General features: G+C 40.1%; 1 protein-coding gene across 7 annotated transcripts in view; it reads right to left on the reverse strand.

The window, feature by feature from the left end:
* Positions 1–13,396, reverse strand: part of clcn3 (chloride channel 3) — a 49,095-nt gene that overhangs the window by 15,691 nt on the left and 20,008 nt on the right. For all 7 annotated transcript variants that reach the window (XM_046063838.1, XM_046063836.1, XM_046063835.1 and 4 more), the window contains 3 exons: positions 6,035–6,195; positions 2,043–2,142; positions 1,005–1,192 (listed from right to left, as the gene is read on the reverse strand). In XM_046063838.1, coding sequence (XP_045919794.1) covers positions 1,005–1,192; positions 2,043–2,142; positions 6,035–6,195 — 449 coding nt within the window. The remainder of the gene's footprint in view (positions 1–1,004; positions 1,193–2,042; positions 2,143–6,034; positions 6,196–13,396) is intronic.

Raw genomic sequence — 13,396 nt, forward strand, 5'->3', positions numbered from 1 at the left:
TGAGATACATTGACAACACCTTGATCCCAATTAATAAAAAAAGGTTATGCAAAGGTGGAAATTATTAATGAATGAATGGCATCTTAAAGCAATAGAGTGGTCTGTATGATACGACTATGTTGATGCACTGATGTAAATAATGTAAATTTATATTTATTATGAATTTATCAAGGCAACAGGTAAACATGGAGAATGTTTTACCTGCATTAGCTTAAACAGCACATTAAAACAAAAGTAAATCAGAAAATCTAAGGCTAAATTTAGGGATGTACCAAAATGAAAATTCTTGCCAATATTTTTTACCATTGCATTAATTTAATTATCAAAATGTGCTTTTTACTTGGTGTTTCCCATAGGATTTGGAGAGATTTACTTTTAAATGGACACGTAGTTTTTGTACACATGTAATATGTTTTATACTTTCTGTGAATATAATCCAATTAATCTTATTCCCATCCTGTATAGACACCTTATTTTGAAAACCGGACGTTGTCACATGTGTATGCTCGCGCTAAATTCATCAAGTCCGACTCAATTTCTTAAATAATAGATAAAAAAAAGTGACAGGATAAAGTCGCTAACCTGCCGGTCAGCTCACTCTGGTCCGTTTCAGTTACCATAAAGGTTTGAATACGTGTGCACTCCAAATTTAGGTGCGGCTAGCTTAATCACCTTCAGAACAGTGTCTGCAAACGGCGATTTTTGCGTCTTTCTCAGACACTTTAAAATGCTTCCACATTGCCGACATGTCAACGTAATTGTTCTGTAAAATTTCTTCGGCCTTTTGACGGCCGAACACCGAAAGTGCTTCTTTTGCTATTTTCCACCGATGATGAGGTGAACATTTGGTGCATCCCTAGCTTAATTAGAATAAAATATACTCATAAAACAGGATAAATTGGAAATAAATGCAGTTCTCTATGTTAAGCCTTAAATTAATAAAATTCAAAGAAAAATGCTTTTGCAGTGGCTAATGTCCATGGCATGTGCCGGTGTTAGTCTACCTCGGCCTGCCCCAGTATTAGCTCAGCCCAGCTCTTCCACTGAGGACACTTGTCCCGCTCAGCGAAGGTGGTCTCATTGGATGTCCAGCAGCACTGCTCGTGGTTGAACCACATGGCGCTCAGACACACGCCCTCCTTCAGGTCGTTCATCCAATCAGCAGCAATGTCAATCAGGCCAGCCAAAGCACCTGGGCGGGAGGAGGGAACAAGGAAGGAAAAGAGAGGCGAAGAGGTGAAAGCAGGGAGGAAGAGACAACAAATTGCAAGGCGCAGTTAGCTTGCTTGCTGTGGTACTTTAAAGCTGCGATATCAAAAGAAAATACAAAATGAAACCTGACAAAGCTTTGTTCAGGCTGCAACGTGGAGGCTTTTTGCCCAAATAACTGGCTCTTTCCATCCGTTTCATCTGCACCTATGACAGCCGAGGAGCAGGGACACCTACAGTCACGCTCTCTAAACATTTACCTACATAAATACCAAACCACCAGAGGAACTTTAATCTATACCAGACATAACCACACCAGAAGGCAGACACGAGTAAATATTATAACTTCGTATTAAAATAGAAGATGGTCTGGAAATATCCTTAATTTCACATTTAGGGCTGACTTGTTCCAGGTCAGATGAGCCTTTATCTGTTGTGTTATAGGCTTATTTAGGCAGAAAATGTCAATCTATACCACAGGATTATGATTTTTTAAAACATTTTTTAATAGAAATTCATGATTTGGGTAAGAGCGGGGGGAACAATATAAACCCAACCGATGAGTTTGGCTCATTTTCCTCCCTTTGAAACCTGAATCTTAGAGAGTCTTTCCTACAAAAAAGCAATTTGACAGCAACATAACTTAGCTGGTTAGGTACACAGCCTTGTAAGAAAAAGAAAATCAGTTTGTTTTTGTGAGCCGGGTGGTTAAGTGAGAGCAAAAAACGGAGACCAAGAGAAGGAGCATGAGCTGCCTGAGGCGAAGCATGTGAGAGTCACTAGCAAGAAGAGATAACTGCTGCGTGCGTGTGTTTGCACTGTATGTGTGTTACCTGAGGCCAAGCCAGTGAGCGTCACCACCAGCCAGCCAGACCAAGCATCGTACAGGCTCTTTGTGAACTCCCATGCAGACTCCTTTTTCTTACTGTTTATCTGAAAACACACCGAAAATACAGCAAAATAAAACACGGAAATAACACAGAAAACCAATTTAATAAACTTACGGAAAATGTTACATGAACATGTATTAAATTACTCATACTGGCAGTAATGCAAGTAGGTCAAAGGTTTGTATCTACTTCCCAATGATAAGAAACAACCTACTCTTGTGGCAGGATTTCCAGTGTTGCTTCAATAAAACAGTTGATTACACAATTTACATTACGGATAAGAGCAGGTTATAAAAACAATGATTGACAAAGTAGTCATATAATATTAAAATTCTCAGAGTTATCACTTCAGGAATCCAGCACAGAATCGCTTCTGGAAAGCAGGCAGTAAAGTTGTGTCAATATTTGGATGTGCGTGTTGACACAGAGCGAGGTTGTCTCAGCACACAGCAGTTCATTGCGTTTCCATTCCTGCTGGTTCATTCATGAATTCTGTACAGTTAGATTTCTACACTGAGCAGGAAAGCTCATTCGTGACCTTTGTCTTGGTCTCCAAACTGTTTATGAAGACTGTGAGGTGTAATCGAAAGCCTGGGAATTTATTTCTTGTCAAACTAGGTTTCTGCAACAGGAGGCTATCTTTAAAAGTGACTCAAATAATCATGATAATCAGGATTTGCCGTTTATGCAGTGTCCGTCGTGCAATTTTCCTAAAGCTGCTGATTCTAACTAACTAGTTCTTCTTTGGTTTGAACCAAACAGTTGCTGCATAGGAAGTATGTAAGACATCACTTTCTGTGCAGCAGAGGATTTTTCGCTGACACCAGCTAATGTCGGGAAAAGCTGTTTGAACTGGAAATAGGCTGAGCTACGAGGACACTTGTGAGAGCTGAGTTTCAATTTAAACAGTCTATTACAAACTAACTCTGAGCAAAACCTTTTGACATTATGTGCATGTTTTAAGGGTAAAGGGCTCAGTATGCTTCAAACAAAGTGCTTGTCGGATTTCCCGAGGGCGGAGTAATACCACAAAAGAAGTAGTTAGTTTGACATGTTGGAAACAGACTGTATAAAAAAAGTGAACGCAGCCACCGTGACTACCGTAGTCCACAAAACCACTGGTTTAAAGCATTGAGTTTGGAAATTTGGCTGGCGCCATCTTGTTTTTTTGGAACCAGAACCATCTTTGGACGAGAGGATGGAGCTGGGGAAGGATACACATTGCTCCGCCTGCCAGTTCGCCCTAAAGTATACCGTTCTTTAGTGCAGTTTGCTGTTTCGCAATCACACTTGTTTTGTCTTGTGTTAGAAATCCTGCGCACACTTTCCTTTACAGTGGCGCCCACCGCCCCTCCCTAGCCAGGATGAGGGGTATTTACTTCAGCTCGAGCCAACATGACCGCGGGTTATAACTGCTGTAACTTGCTAGTCAGCATTATTAGCTTAAACCAACAACATTTTACACTGCAGTTAGCCTGTCCCAAACTAAGGATTTACATAGTCGAATCAGAATAGTCAAGTCTTGCCTACAGTCGACTGATAGTCGAATCAGTGTGTTTGTGCACGGCGATTGCACTGCAGTCTCTATTCATGAGTCAGTGCAACTTACACTGCACATTTACAGCTAAACTGAGGTTTATTATTGACCATTTTTTCTCTGCTCACCTGCCATTAACCGGTCTTGTAGAGTTTTGCATGCGTGCCGTGCGGCTGCATGTACGTTGCTGGTTCCTCACGGGTCCATTTCAAGTACTGTTTAAAAACGATAATATTCTTTAATATTCGAACATCCCACGAGGTGCGGATAACTGGGAAGAACACCAGTGAAGCTGTGGCTTATTCCTTCTTCCAGTAGGCTACACATAAACACAGACACGCTTCGCCTACACATGCGCACTGACCCTCCTTCTTTATGGATAATTTTGGATTTCTTCACCCACTTTAAACACACTTATTAAAAGCGTTTTTCTTTTCACATTTTTATTTACAGAATTATATGTTGACAGAGATGGGGACGGGAGTTAGAGACTCGGACTCGAGTACGACTTAAATCGCGCACACAGTGACTTCAGCCTCGACTTGGACTCGAGGTGCGGGACTCGTGAACAATGTTTATTTTTTGGAAATGTCTGATGAGTTTGCCGTTTTTCCCTCCCTCCGTTACCTATAACCTGCATGTAGTAACATGTAGCATCTGCTGCCCGTGGCCACACGTGAGAGAGAGGACAACAAACACCGGCAGCTGCTCCACCATTCATCATAAACTTTGGCTTTAAAACAAGACCCAAACAAAGAAGAGCTGAACGCAAATAGGTTAATAACCTGTGGTGAGTAAACATGTTTAGCTCAGCATTGGCCATCTAACGTTAGCTTGCTTCTTACTTCAGCTACGACCTACGGGAGGTTAACTCCGACTGTTGTTCGTTATGAAAAGATGAACGAGCGTTTGTTTACTTTCCAAACTTGTGGTGGTCGATTAACGTAATCATTTACGTCCCACTGGCTGCCATCACGTTAATTATTACCGTTGGCTAGAAAGAGGTTACAGGTTTATTGTTGATCATGTAGCCTTACAGTTTTATTTAGTTATAACGTTACACTGGTTTGAGAGTCTAGTGGATTGTTGACTTACAGTAGTTTAAGCTGTCAATAATTGCATTGCACATTACATGGTTGTGCTCTGTAAATGAAAAACAGGTTACAGTTACAGAATTCCTTATAGCCATGCAGTTTTATAAGCAACCTGGATTGCTGTATCACCTGCTGCGTTCATTCGTAAAAACCACGAGAGACTTGAGACTTGACTTGGACTCTAGCTCAAAGACTTGTGAGCATCTCTGTATGTTGAAATGTATATTGTAACTGGTAGTTCTGTGTAAAATCAGACGTTGAGCACCCCCATATCGAAATGCCAAAATGGCATGATCCTCGTTTTGCTGCGAAGCTTCGACTGGGACATTGACAGTCGAATAAGGCTCCGCCAATCGAAGCATTCAATCTTCGACTATTCGGGGTCAGCCCTACATTGCAGAAATTAGCCTAGCATCTGGCGGACTTTTCCTCTACTCATAGCTCAACAATTTAAATTTTGCTTATTCTACACCAGGTGTTATAAGCTTTGCTTTAACTGGTCCGTGCATGTCAGATATATTTATTTTGTCCCCGTCTTCTAATGTATAATTGGTTTAAATATCATCTCCAGTAGCATCTCCCGGCAGAACACCTCGGTTGTATTTCAGCGTTACGTAATGAGTTGGCGTCAACTCAAGTAGTCAACCTGGGGGAAACGCTGACTTGATGTCATCCTTCTGTACTCTAAGATGCTGTTAATAATATTAATTTACCATTTCTTATTTCATGGGCTATTTGGGATAATGCATAAACAACAATAAATGCATGATTTTTCCTAAGTCAATAGTAATCGTGTTAATAATCATGATCTCAATTATAAGCAAAATAATCGTGATAGGATTTTTGCCATAATCAAGCAGCCCTACTTTAGTCTCTATTTTATTCTAAATAGGGCCATAATTTACAAACTGAACAACAGGCATTATCAGAGAAGACCTGAAACTTGCGATTGAGATCATAAACTCCTTCAGAAAGTGTTTACTATAAATAAATCTAGTGAAGTATAAGAATCAATTTGTCATAGACTTCAAGAATTCACTTTTCAGAACCGGGGGTTACCACTTGGTCAGAAATCAAAAAAGTGTGTACAGAGCCGGGGGCGAGGCCATTCAAGTACGGGGATAACAGCGCACATTTTCAGACAGTCTCTACTGGAAGGAATTCATAAGTGCTGCACATAGTTGATCCACATCCCTTTTGTCTTTAGTCGTGGTCGGAGGACAGGTCGTGCAAACTAGCTCATTTGAAGTATAGTGAGACCTCTAATGTTTATGGTCGCCTTTTTGAACTGACTGTCTCCTCACCTTTCGGTGCCTCTCGCGGTCCTTGCACTTCTCACGGACCCAGTCGATGGTGTGGAAGTCGTCGTAGGTCCCCACACCAGGGATGGGCTCCTCTAGGAAGTCCAAGAGGTGGGTGGTGCTGCTGGGTGCCCCACCCCCGTTAGACATGGCGTAGTTAGACCCTGAAGAGGAAAGACAAGAGAAAGTAATGACTGTAAGAATGTGCAAAATTCACAGAATAAATAAATACATTTTTTAAATTTACTTTTCATTTAAATATTTATCTTTTTAAATTCATAAAATATCTAGTGTATGAATGTGTAGTGTTCAGAATAATATCTTTTGATTAAAAAGCCATCCAAACTCTGTTTGGTACATCATTTCCGTTTTTGCAACATCAGAAAAAAAATTAACACCATCAAATATTTTTATAATGTTGGGCAATGTGATATTTTGGCCATGCTGCTATTCCGTACATCTGATCCTTATAATTTCTCCTGAAAAGGAAAGACATCACTGCCAGCTGCACATTAGAGCAACATCTCCTGGATTATCCGGCTCATCAGAAACACTGCACACACAGAGTCACCACTGAGATATAATGACACTGACGGCGCAACACTGAGAAAGCCTGTAAGTACTGCAGTTCACAACATCATCTGGAACAAAAAAACAAAAAAATAAATAAAGATAATGGAGGTTTATATCTGCATCACGGAAACATCTGAATGAGTAAAGCTTCGCTGGAATACCTGGAGGAAATCTTTATTTCTCTGCTCAGATTTTCCTGCTGGTCTGAGATGCAGATCACTGTGTGCAGCTGAGCACAATCTTTATACTTTGAACGTCACAGCTTTCACAACGTTAATCAGGAACTTCTACTAAAAGCTCTTCCTGTTCAAGCCAGACTAATTAAATTACATTAAATGTATTTAAAACCTTTAACAGATGCCTTCGTTGGCTTTTTTTTTTTGGAGCCCTAAATCCACCGCCCTCATAAAAGTAAAAACTTTAACTACTTAGATGACTGGCAGTCTCATTACTGCTGGTCTGACTGTATCAGCCTACAGTCTGTAAGACATTGTGACTGCCAATAAGCCTGATAACCATTTACAGCCAGTTCAATAATGACTTCAACATGACTATGATTAGTCACTGCACATACTAATGATTTAACACAAAAACAAAGCAAACGTTGTCCTCTGCCTTTTAGAAGACTTTCCAGATACTATAAAAAGACTATTACAGTGACTCAGAAGTGACATGAGACACTAAAGGTCACTGGTTACGTCTGATCTGTCCTGGCTGGACGCGCTGATTCAATATAAGGAGGGAAAGCAAAACATATCGGCTCACTTCAGTACACAAAAACACACTATAACGGTGCAAAGAGAAGCAGCCGAAGGGTTAATTCACTCTGACCGTTATCTGAAAAACTTAACAGAATTTGCATGGCTGCCATTTGCTGCGGAGGTGGCTGCATGATGACACATTTCCGACATAAAAAGGAAGTGAAAACCTTGATAATCTTCTTCTTTAACATCCTCACCACTCATTAAGTGGAGTCAGATATTCAGGTATAAGAAATGCACTGCCGCCACATGTTTAATGTGGCACAAACTGTGTTTGATAAATTAGGAGGAACCCGTCCCCCTACATTTGAAATAGTCTGAAAAGCCGATTCTAATCCTCCCACTTCTATAAATATGTGAGACGTCTTCATCTGCAACACAAAGGCGGTGCCGTGTGCAACAGTGACAAAAGGGAGACACAGAGCAACAGAAAGCTTCTGTTTAAGTGTTCAGATGAGCAAAGAAAAGTATGCATCTAAACAATTATTGTGACACATTACAAGAACTAACTGTTTCTCCCGTCTGTGTACATTTGGCAATATCAGATGGATTAATTTGAAAAGAGGTGTAATTACTGGGTGTGTTTCAAGGCTAAGTTAGAAACAAAACAGACTAATGAAAAACAAAACAGAGCTGAACAAAGTAAATATTATAGACTACAAATAAGCTTCAAAGCACTCCATTAAGAGAAACTGTGAAACTAAGTCCCACTGAAATTAGAGCATCTTTAGCTTCTGTAATGAAACACCTGAAACGGAAATACGGGCAGGTTATCAGGTCAACAGATCAGAAGGCGGATGATGAGGTTAGACGTAGCAAGAGAAAACACCACCGGGACAAATGATAAGAGCTAGAAAAAGGTTACCACTGCAGCGTATCATTCGCTCTGCAGAGAAGGTGATTGGCTGAAATCTTCCTTCTCCTCAGGACCTGTACGCCTCGAGTACTCTGAGGGGTGCAGGAAAGATTGCAGCTGACTCCTCCCACCCCGGACACAAACTGTTTCAGACTCTCCCCTCTGGCAGGAGGCTGCGGTCCATCAGGACCAAAACCTCTCGCCACAAGAACAGTTTCTTTCTTTCTGATGGCAGTGGGCTTCCTCAACAAGGCCCGGGTTCCCACTGTCAGTGACTCTCATGCCCCCCTCCCCAAACTCGCATACACTCATACACTCTCCTGACCCCACACTTTACAACAACGCTCAACTGGGCTTTATGCTCATGTTGCCATCTTTTGCACATACTTGTCAGCACTGTATCTTTTTATATTTTGTTAATACTTGTAAATTTTTTCTGATCTCCTTACTTTTTATATATTTATATTACTATTTATGTTATGTGTACTGTAAGCACCAATTCATACCAAGGCAAATTCCTCGTATGTGAAAATGTACCTGGCAAACCCAATTCTGATCATTTTACTCCTGCATCCTTTGCACTCTGAACTAGGGGTGGAGGAAACAAAAAAAATAAATAATAATGAAAAAAAAAAAAAAACGATACAGCATAGTATCGTGATATTTGCCATGGCAATACTGTATCGATACACGGACGCCAAGTATCGATATTTTATTATATAAATTGCAGATGGGAGTTGTAACATTTTTGGTACTAGAATAATAAAATCTATTTCTTTTTTAGTCCACTAGAGAACTGAGGACTGAAAAAGTGATATGAACAAACAGAGAAATGTATCTTTTTAGATAAACAGATGTTGACAGAGTTTGACTTTAGGGACCTAATTGGAAGTTGGAAAAAGGTAATAAATAGCAATATATCTCAATATATTTAAAAACGCAATAAAATCGAATAGCAACATAAATATCGTGATAATATCGTATCGTGGGGCCTCTGGTGATTCCCACCCCTACTCTGAACTATTTGTCAATATATCTATATTGTTTTTGTTTATAGTATGTATATTTGTGTTCTCTATACTGTGTCTGATTTTATTATTGTATTATTGTATGAGTAAGCACAATGTGAGCTATGTACAATCCTGAGTCAAATTCCTCGTACACACATACCTGGCAAATAAAGCTGATTCTGAAAATTTATTTTGTATTTCATTGTGTCTTAAAGAAAACATTTCACACAGAGCAAAAAGCACTGTTTTACTGTCCATTACTGTTTGATTGAAGAGACACTGCTGGGTGTGGTAAAAACACAATATTTTCAGATCGCCATTTAGATTCTTGAAAAACAAATGAGCGCGCAATGCAAGATCTTTTTTCCTCCTAACAAATGTTCCTTCAGACATTGATTCTCTTTGAAAACAACCTGGCAGATACGCTCACAACACTTCATGTATTGTTTGAACCAGTACCAAATTTCCAAGATGCGTGGATTTGGTAAAGACACACACATTTCGATTCTGCTCAACGGTTCCTAACTTTTTGGATATTTCAGTCGCACACCTGACTGAACTGCAGTGATCATTTTACAGTCAATGAAATTGTCACTTATGACATGGCGTTGCGTCATTTTTTATGCAATACGTCAACAAAGCATGCGAGAAGACAGTACTTCTGTGTACATTGATGGACCTTGGTGGACTGCAGCAAAAGCTCAAAAGTTTGACTTAGCTTCACTAAAAAAACAGATGAGACAGCAAACTGCAACACCTGCAGTAAAGTTATTTGGTGTAAGGGAGGAAGCCGCTCTGAAAATATTGATGAAAGTTTTATTTTGCTTTGAAAGAATGTATTGTTTGAGAACAGAGAAAAACGTACGTGTATTTGATTAGTCTTATTATTATAATGGCAAAATCTCATATCCATAAATGTAAATTCACAGACTCTGCCTTCTAGAAAGAGTTCAAACAAAACATTTCAGCAATTTAACAGCCTCCAAAGCAAAAAGCTATTAAAACTGTAACGGCCTGTATTGTATTTAAAGTTTTTATATGATCCCTTATTCCCCCCAGTGCTAATCTCTGTACTTTTGAATTTGCTGCACCCATATATATTTGTTTCACAAACATCTGTACTTACTGCAAATTATAATAAAATTCACCTTTTATATTTTATGGAACCGAATGATTCTACAAATTATTCCAATATATATTTTTCTTATGTCTCTAAAAACTTGTCCTTAGGTGTGAATGTGAGTGGTTGTTTGTCTATGTGTGGCCCTGCAATGGACTGGCGACCTGTCCAGGGTGTACCCCGCCTTTCGCCCGATGTAAGCTGGGATTGGCTCACGCCCTCCGTGACCCTGAACGCATGATAAGCTGTTGACGATGGATGGATGTATATTTTTCTTACAAGTCTCTAGAGAAGCTCTTGTAGTACAGAAAATCCTGCCACACAGAGAGGTGACAAGATTTGTGGTGAAGGGGTTGGAAGGTAGTGCCATTTTACCAGATTAATTTGATTTAAGAATAAGAAGGAACCACTGTATGACAATTGGTTTCCTGCCAAAGTGGCACCAAGAGTACACAAACAAACAATTTTTATTCCCCATGCTGCATGCCATTTTCTGACAGGTGTGATCTGTAACAATATGAAAGTACCTCAACATGCTTTCATATAGATGCTCCCTCACTGCTAAAGGCAAAGATAAGAAAGCAGAAATGTGAGCGAGAGTACTGCCAACTGAATGACACACCATGGTTACAAGAAGAACAGCAAACGCACATATTCCAGTCCGAAATACATATTTCCCTCTACATTTTTTTTATCTCCTACCTACAACTGGGGGAAGGTCATTACTATCAAACAATGCCCCCACCAATTCATAGCTGCATTAAACACAAAAAAATCCCTTTGATTGATTTGCTCCTTTTCCAAGCATTACTGCACTGCTAAAACACCGAGGTTCAACCATATAATAAATGAGCTGCAGATCTGCGAACTTACAGCTGAGACATAAGCATAAAGCGCATTTCCCAAAAACTACGTGTGGGCCACAGCAGTGCTTCTGAAAGTGAAGCTTATTAGCTTCGATGGGATGTGGGAGACGAGAAATGAGTAGAAAAACCCTTTCGTGAGACTTCTGTAAAAAGCAGGGACAAAATGGCCAAGCGTAGCTCTCATCTGACCAGCCAATCCACATGCGGTCCAGAGAGAAGAAAAGGGAAGTGAGTGTGTCAAGCTACTACTGCAGATGATGTTGAGTCAGCAGCAGTAGGAGAGCCAGGCTTGGCATGGAGGATGATACTGTCACTCTCCATTTTGATTTCAGAGTGATGGCTACAGTCTGGACTCTCCGGGGATTGTGTGTGTGTGTGTGTGTGTGTGTGTGTGTGTGTGTGTGTGTGTGTGTGTGTGTGTGTGGTGGAGGTGGGATGACGATAACTCATTTGTTGACTCAACAAAAGCAGTTTAATGTGGAGGTCTGGTTTTTCTGAATCAACAGACAGACTGGACATGTCACCTGAGAGCACAAAAACAACCAAACAGTAGTGCTTTGGTGTCACTTTCTAATGACAATCCACTTTCGTTTGTCTACACCTGCATAGTAAGCACAAGCAAGCGCGCCACAATAAAGACCTACAACCTCTACATGTCTTGTGGCTGCTTTGGATTCTGGTCTATTGAGGGGAAACAATGGCATCTCTTAATAGTTTTTGATGATCCAGCAGCTGAACACTTTGTTGCATACAGACATCAGGCCTTTCTGAATATAAAGTATGCAACGTCTGAACTCACATCCTTAGGAGATCAATCTTAACAACGAGACGCAGAAGTCCAAACCCCCAAGAACGGGATGCACAATTTGGATGAATCTGCAATGGGTTAGCGTTAGCTCAACTAGCTCAACCTGACTCCAATACACTTCAACACAAGTGTGCACCTGTTGTGGGTGACATGTCAACTTGCTTATCCAGCATATCAGGCCTTTCAACTGCGTTCAGGAATCACAACATCTACCTTCAGCAAATTCAATTTTGCAGCATCACATATTGCATTACTTTAAGTCTGAAGGCTACAGAGACAGCGGTTCCACCATTAAATTACCAGCTGGCTTTCAGAGATCACCACCATGCCCCAAAAAAGCATTCAGGTAGTGACTTTGATAAATCAACCACATTGTCAAAGTATAAATAATTATTGTATTAAAAAATCTCAAAACTTAATTTGGTGACATAATGCAGTTGTCTAACAAGAACAGTTCTGAGTCAGTTTTATATATATGGCTGACTCAAAATGCATGCTGAGATATTTGTCTATCTCAGTTTTCACAGTTCCACAATTTCTTCCAGTGACGACTCAAAAAGGCCAAGTCCTATCTTAAACCTTCTTCAGAGGTGCATTTCACTTGAATTGTAGCTGTGCACCAACACACACAGTGAGGGAAGAAGAGATAGAAAGTACAATAAATCCTGGGCAGAGGGTGTAAAACTATGCTGAGGAGTTATTTTACTGTCAGAGAGGAGCTGCCACATTAAATCTTGCTCTGAAGGGACGGGACAACCTGTTCCAGTCACTTCTTCTAGAGTTATAAGTCAAGACAAAGACACAAAATGTCTGGTATGAGCCGAAGACGATGCATTTTATATGGATTTGTTAATAAAAGGCCTTTCAAACCACCCACTGAATGAGATGGTGACTTTGCGGTCCATCTTGGGGCACCTTGGGGTGCGTGTCTTGGTGTATGCTCATGTAACAAATTCTACAACAGAGACTGAATTCATACATTTATTCAAAAATCACTTCCCAGCTTATACGGAGCATCTTCATGTCGACTTCTGACAATTAAGAATGGTTATAATGCTGACATTAAGTTATCTAATTTTAGAATAATATACACCAACCATTAACAAAAAGCATCAGAAAATAACACAGGCTTTGAGGAAATATGCTCTCGGAAATGACCAATTAATTGGAGGGAAAAGATGCAAAATATCCATCTGTCAGTGGGATTACTGTCCCTCATGGAGCACTGTAGGTGATTCATGGTCTGACTCATGAGAAATGAGGAGCAAACTTGATTAAAAACCAACAGACTAATGAAAATATGGTACATAAAGCATTTCCAGTCTGCAATGAATAACAATAGTTAAATCTTAGTGCTACAAAACGAGTGCA

Source organism: Micropterus dolomieu, linkage group LG12 (genome assembly GCF_021292245.1).
Source record: "Micropterus dolomieu isolate WLL.071019.BEF.003 ecotype Adirondacks linkage group LG12, ASM2129224v1, whole genome shotgun sequence".
NCBI classification, from domain to species: domain Eukaryota; kingdom Metazoa; phylum Chordata; class Actinopteri; order Centrarchiformes; family Centrarchidae; genus Micropterus; species Micropterus dolomieu.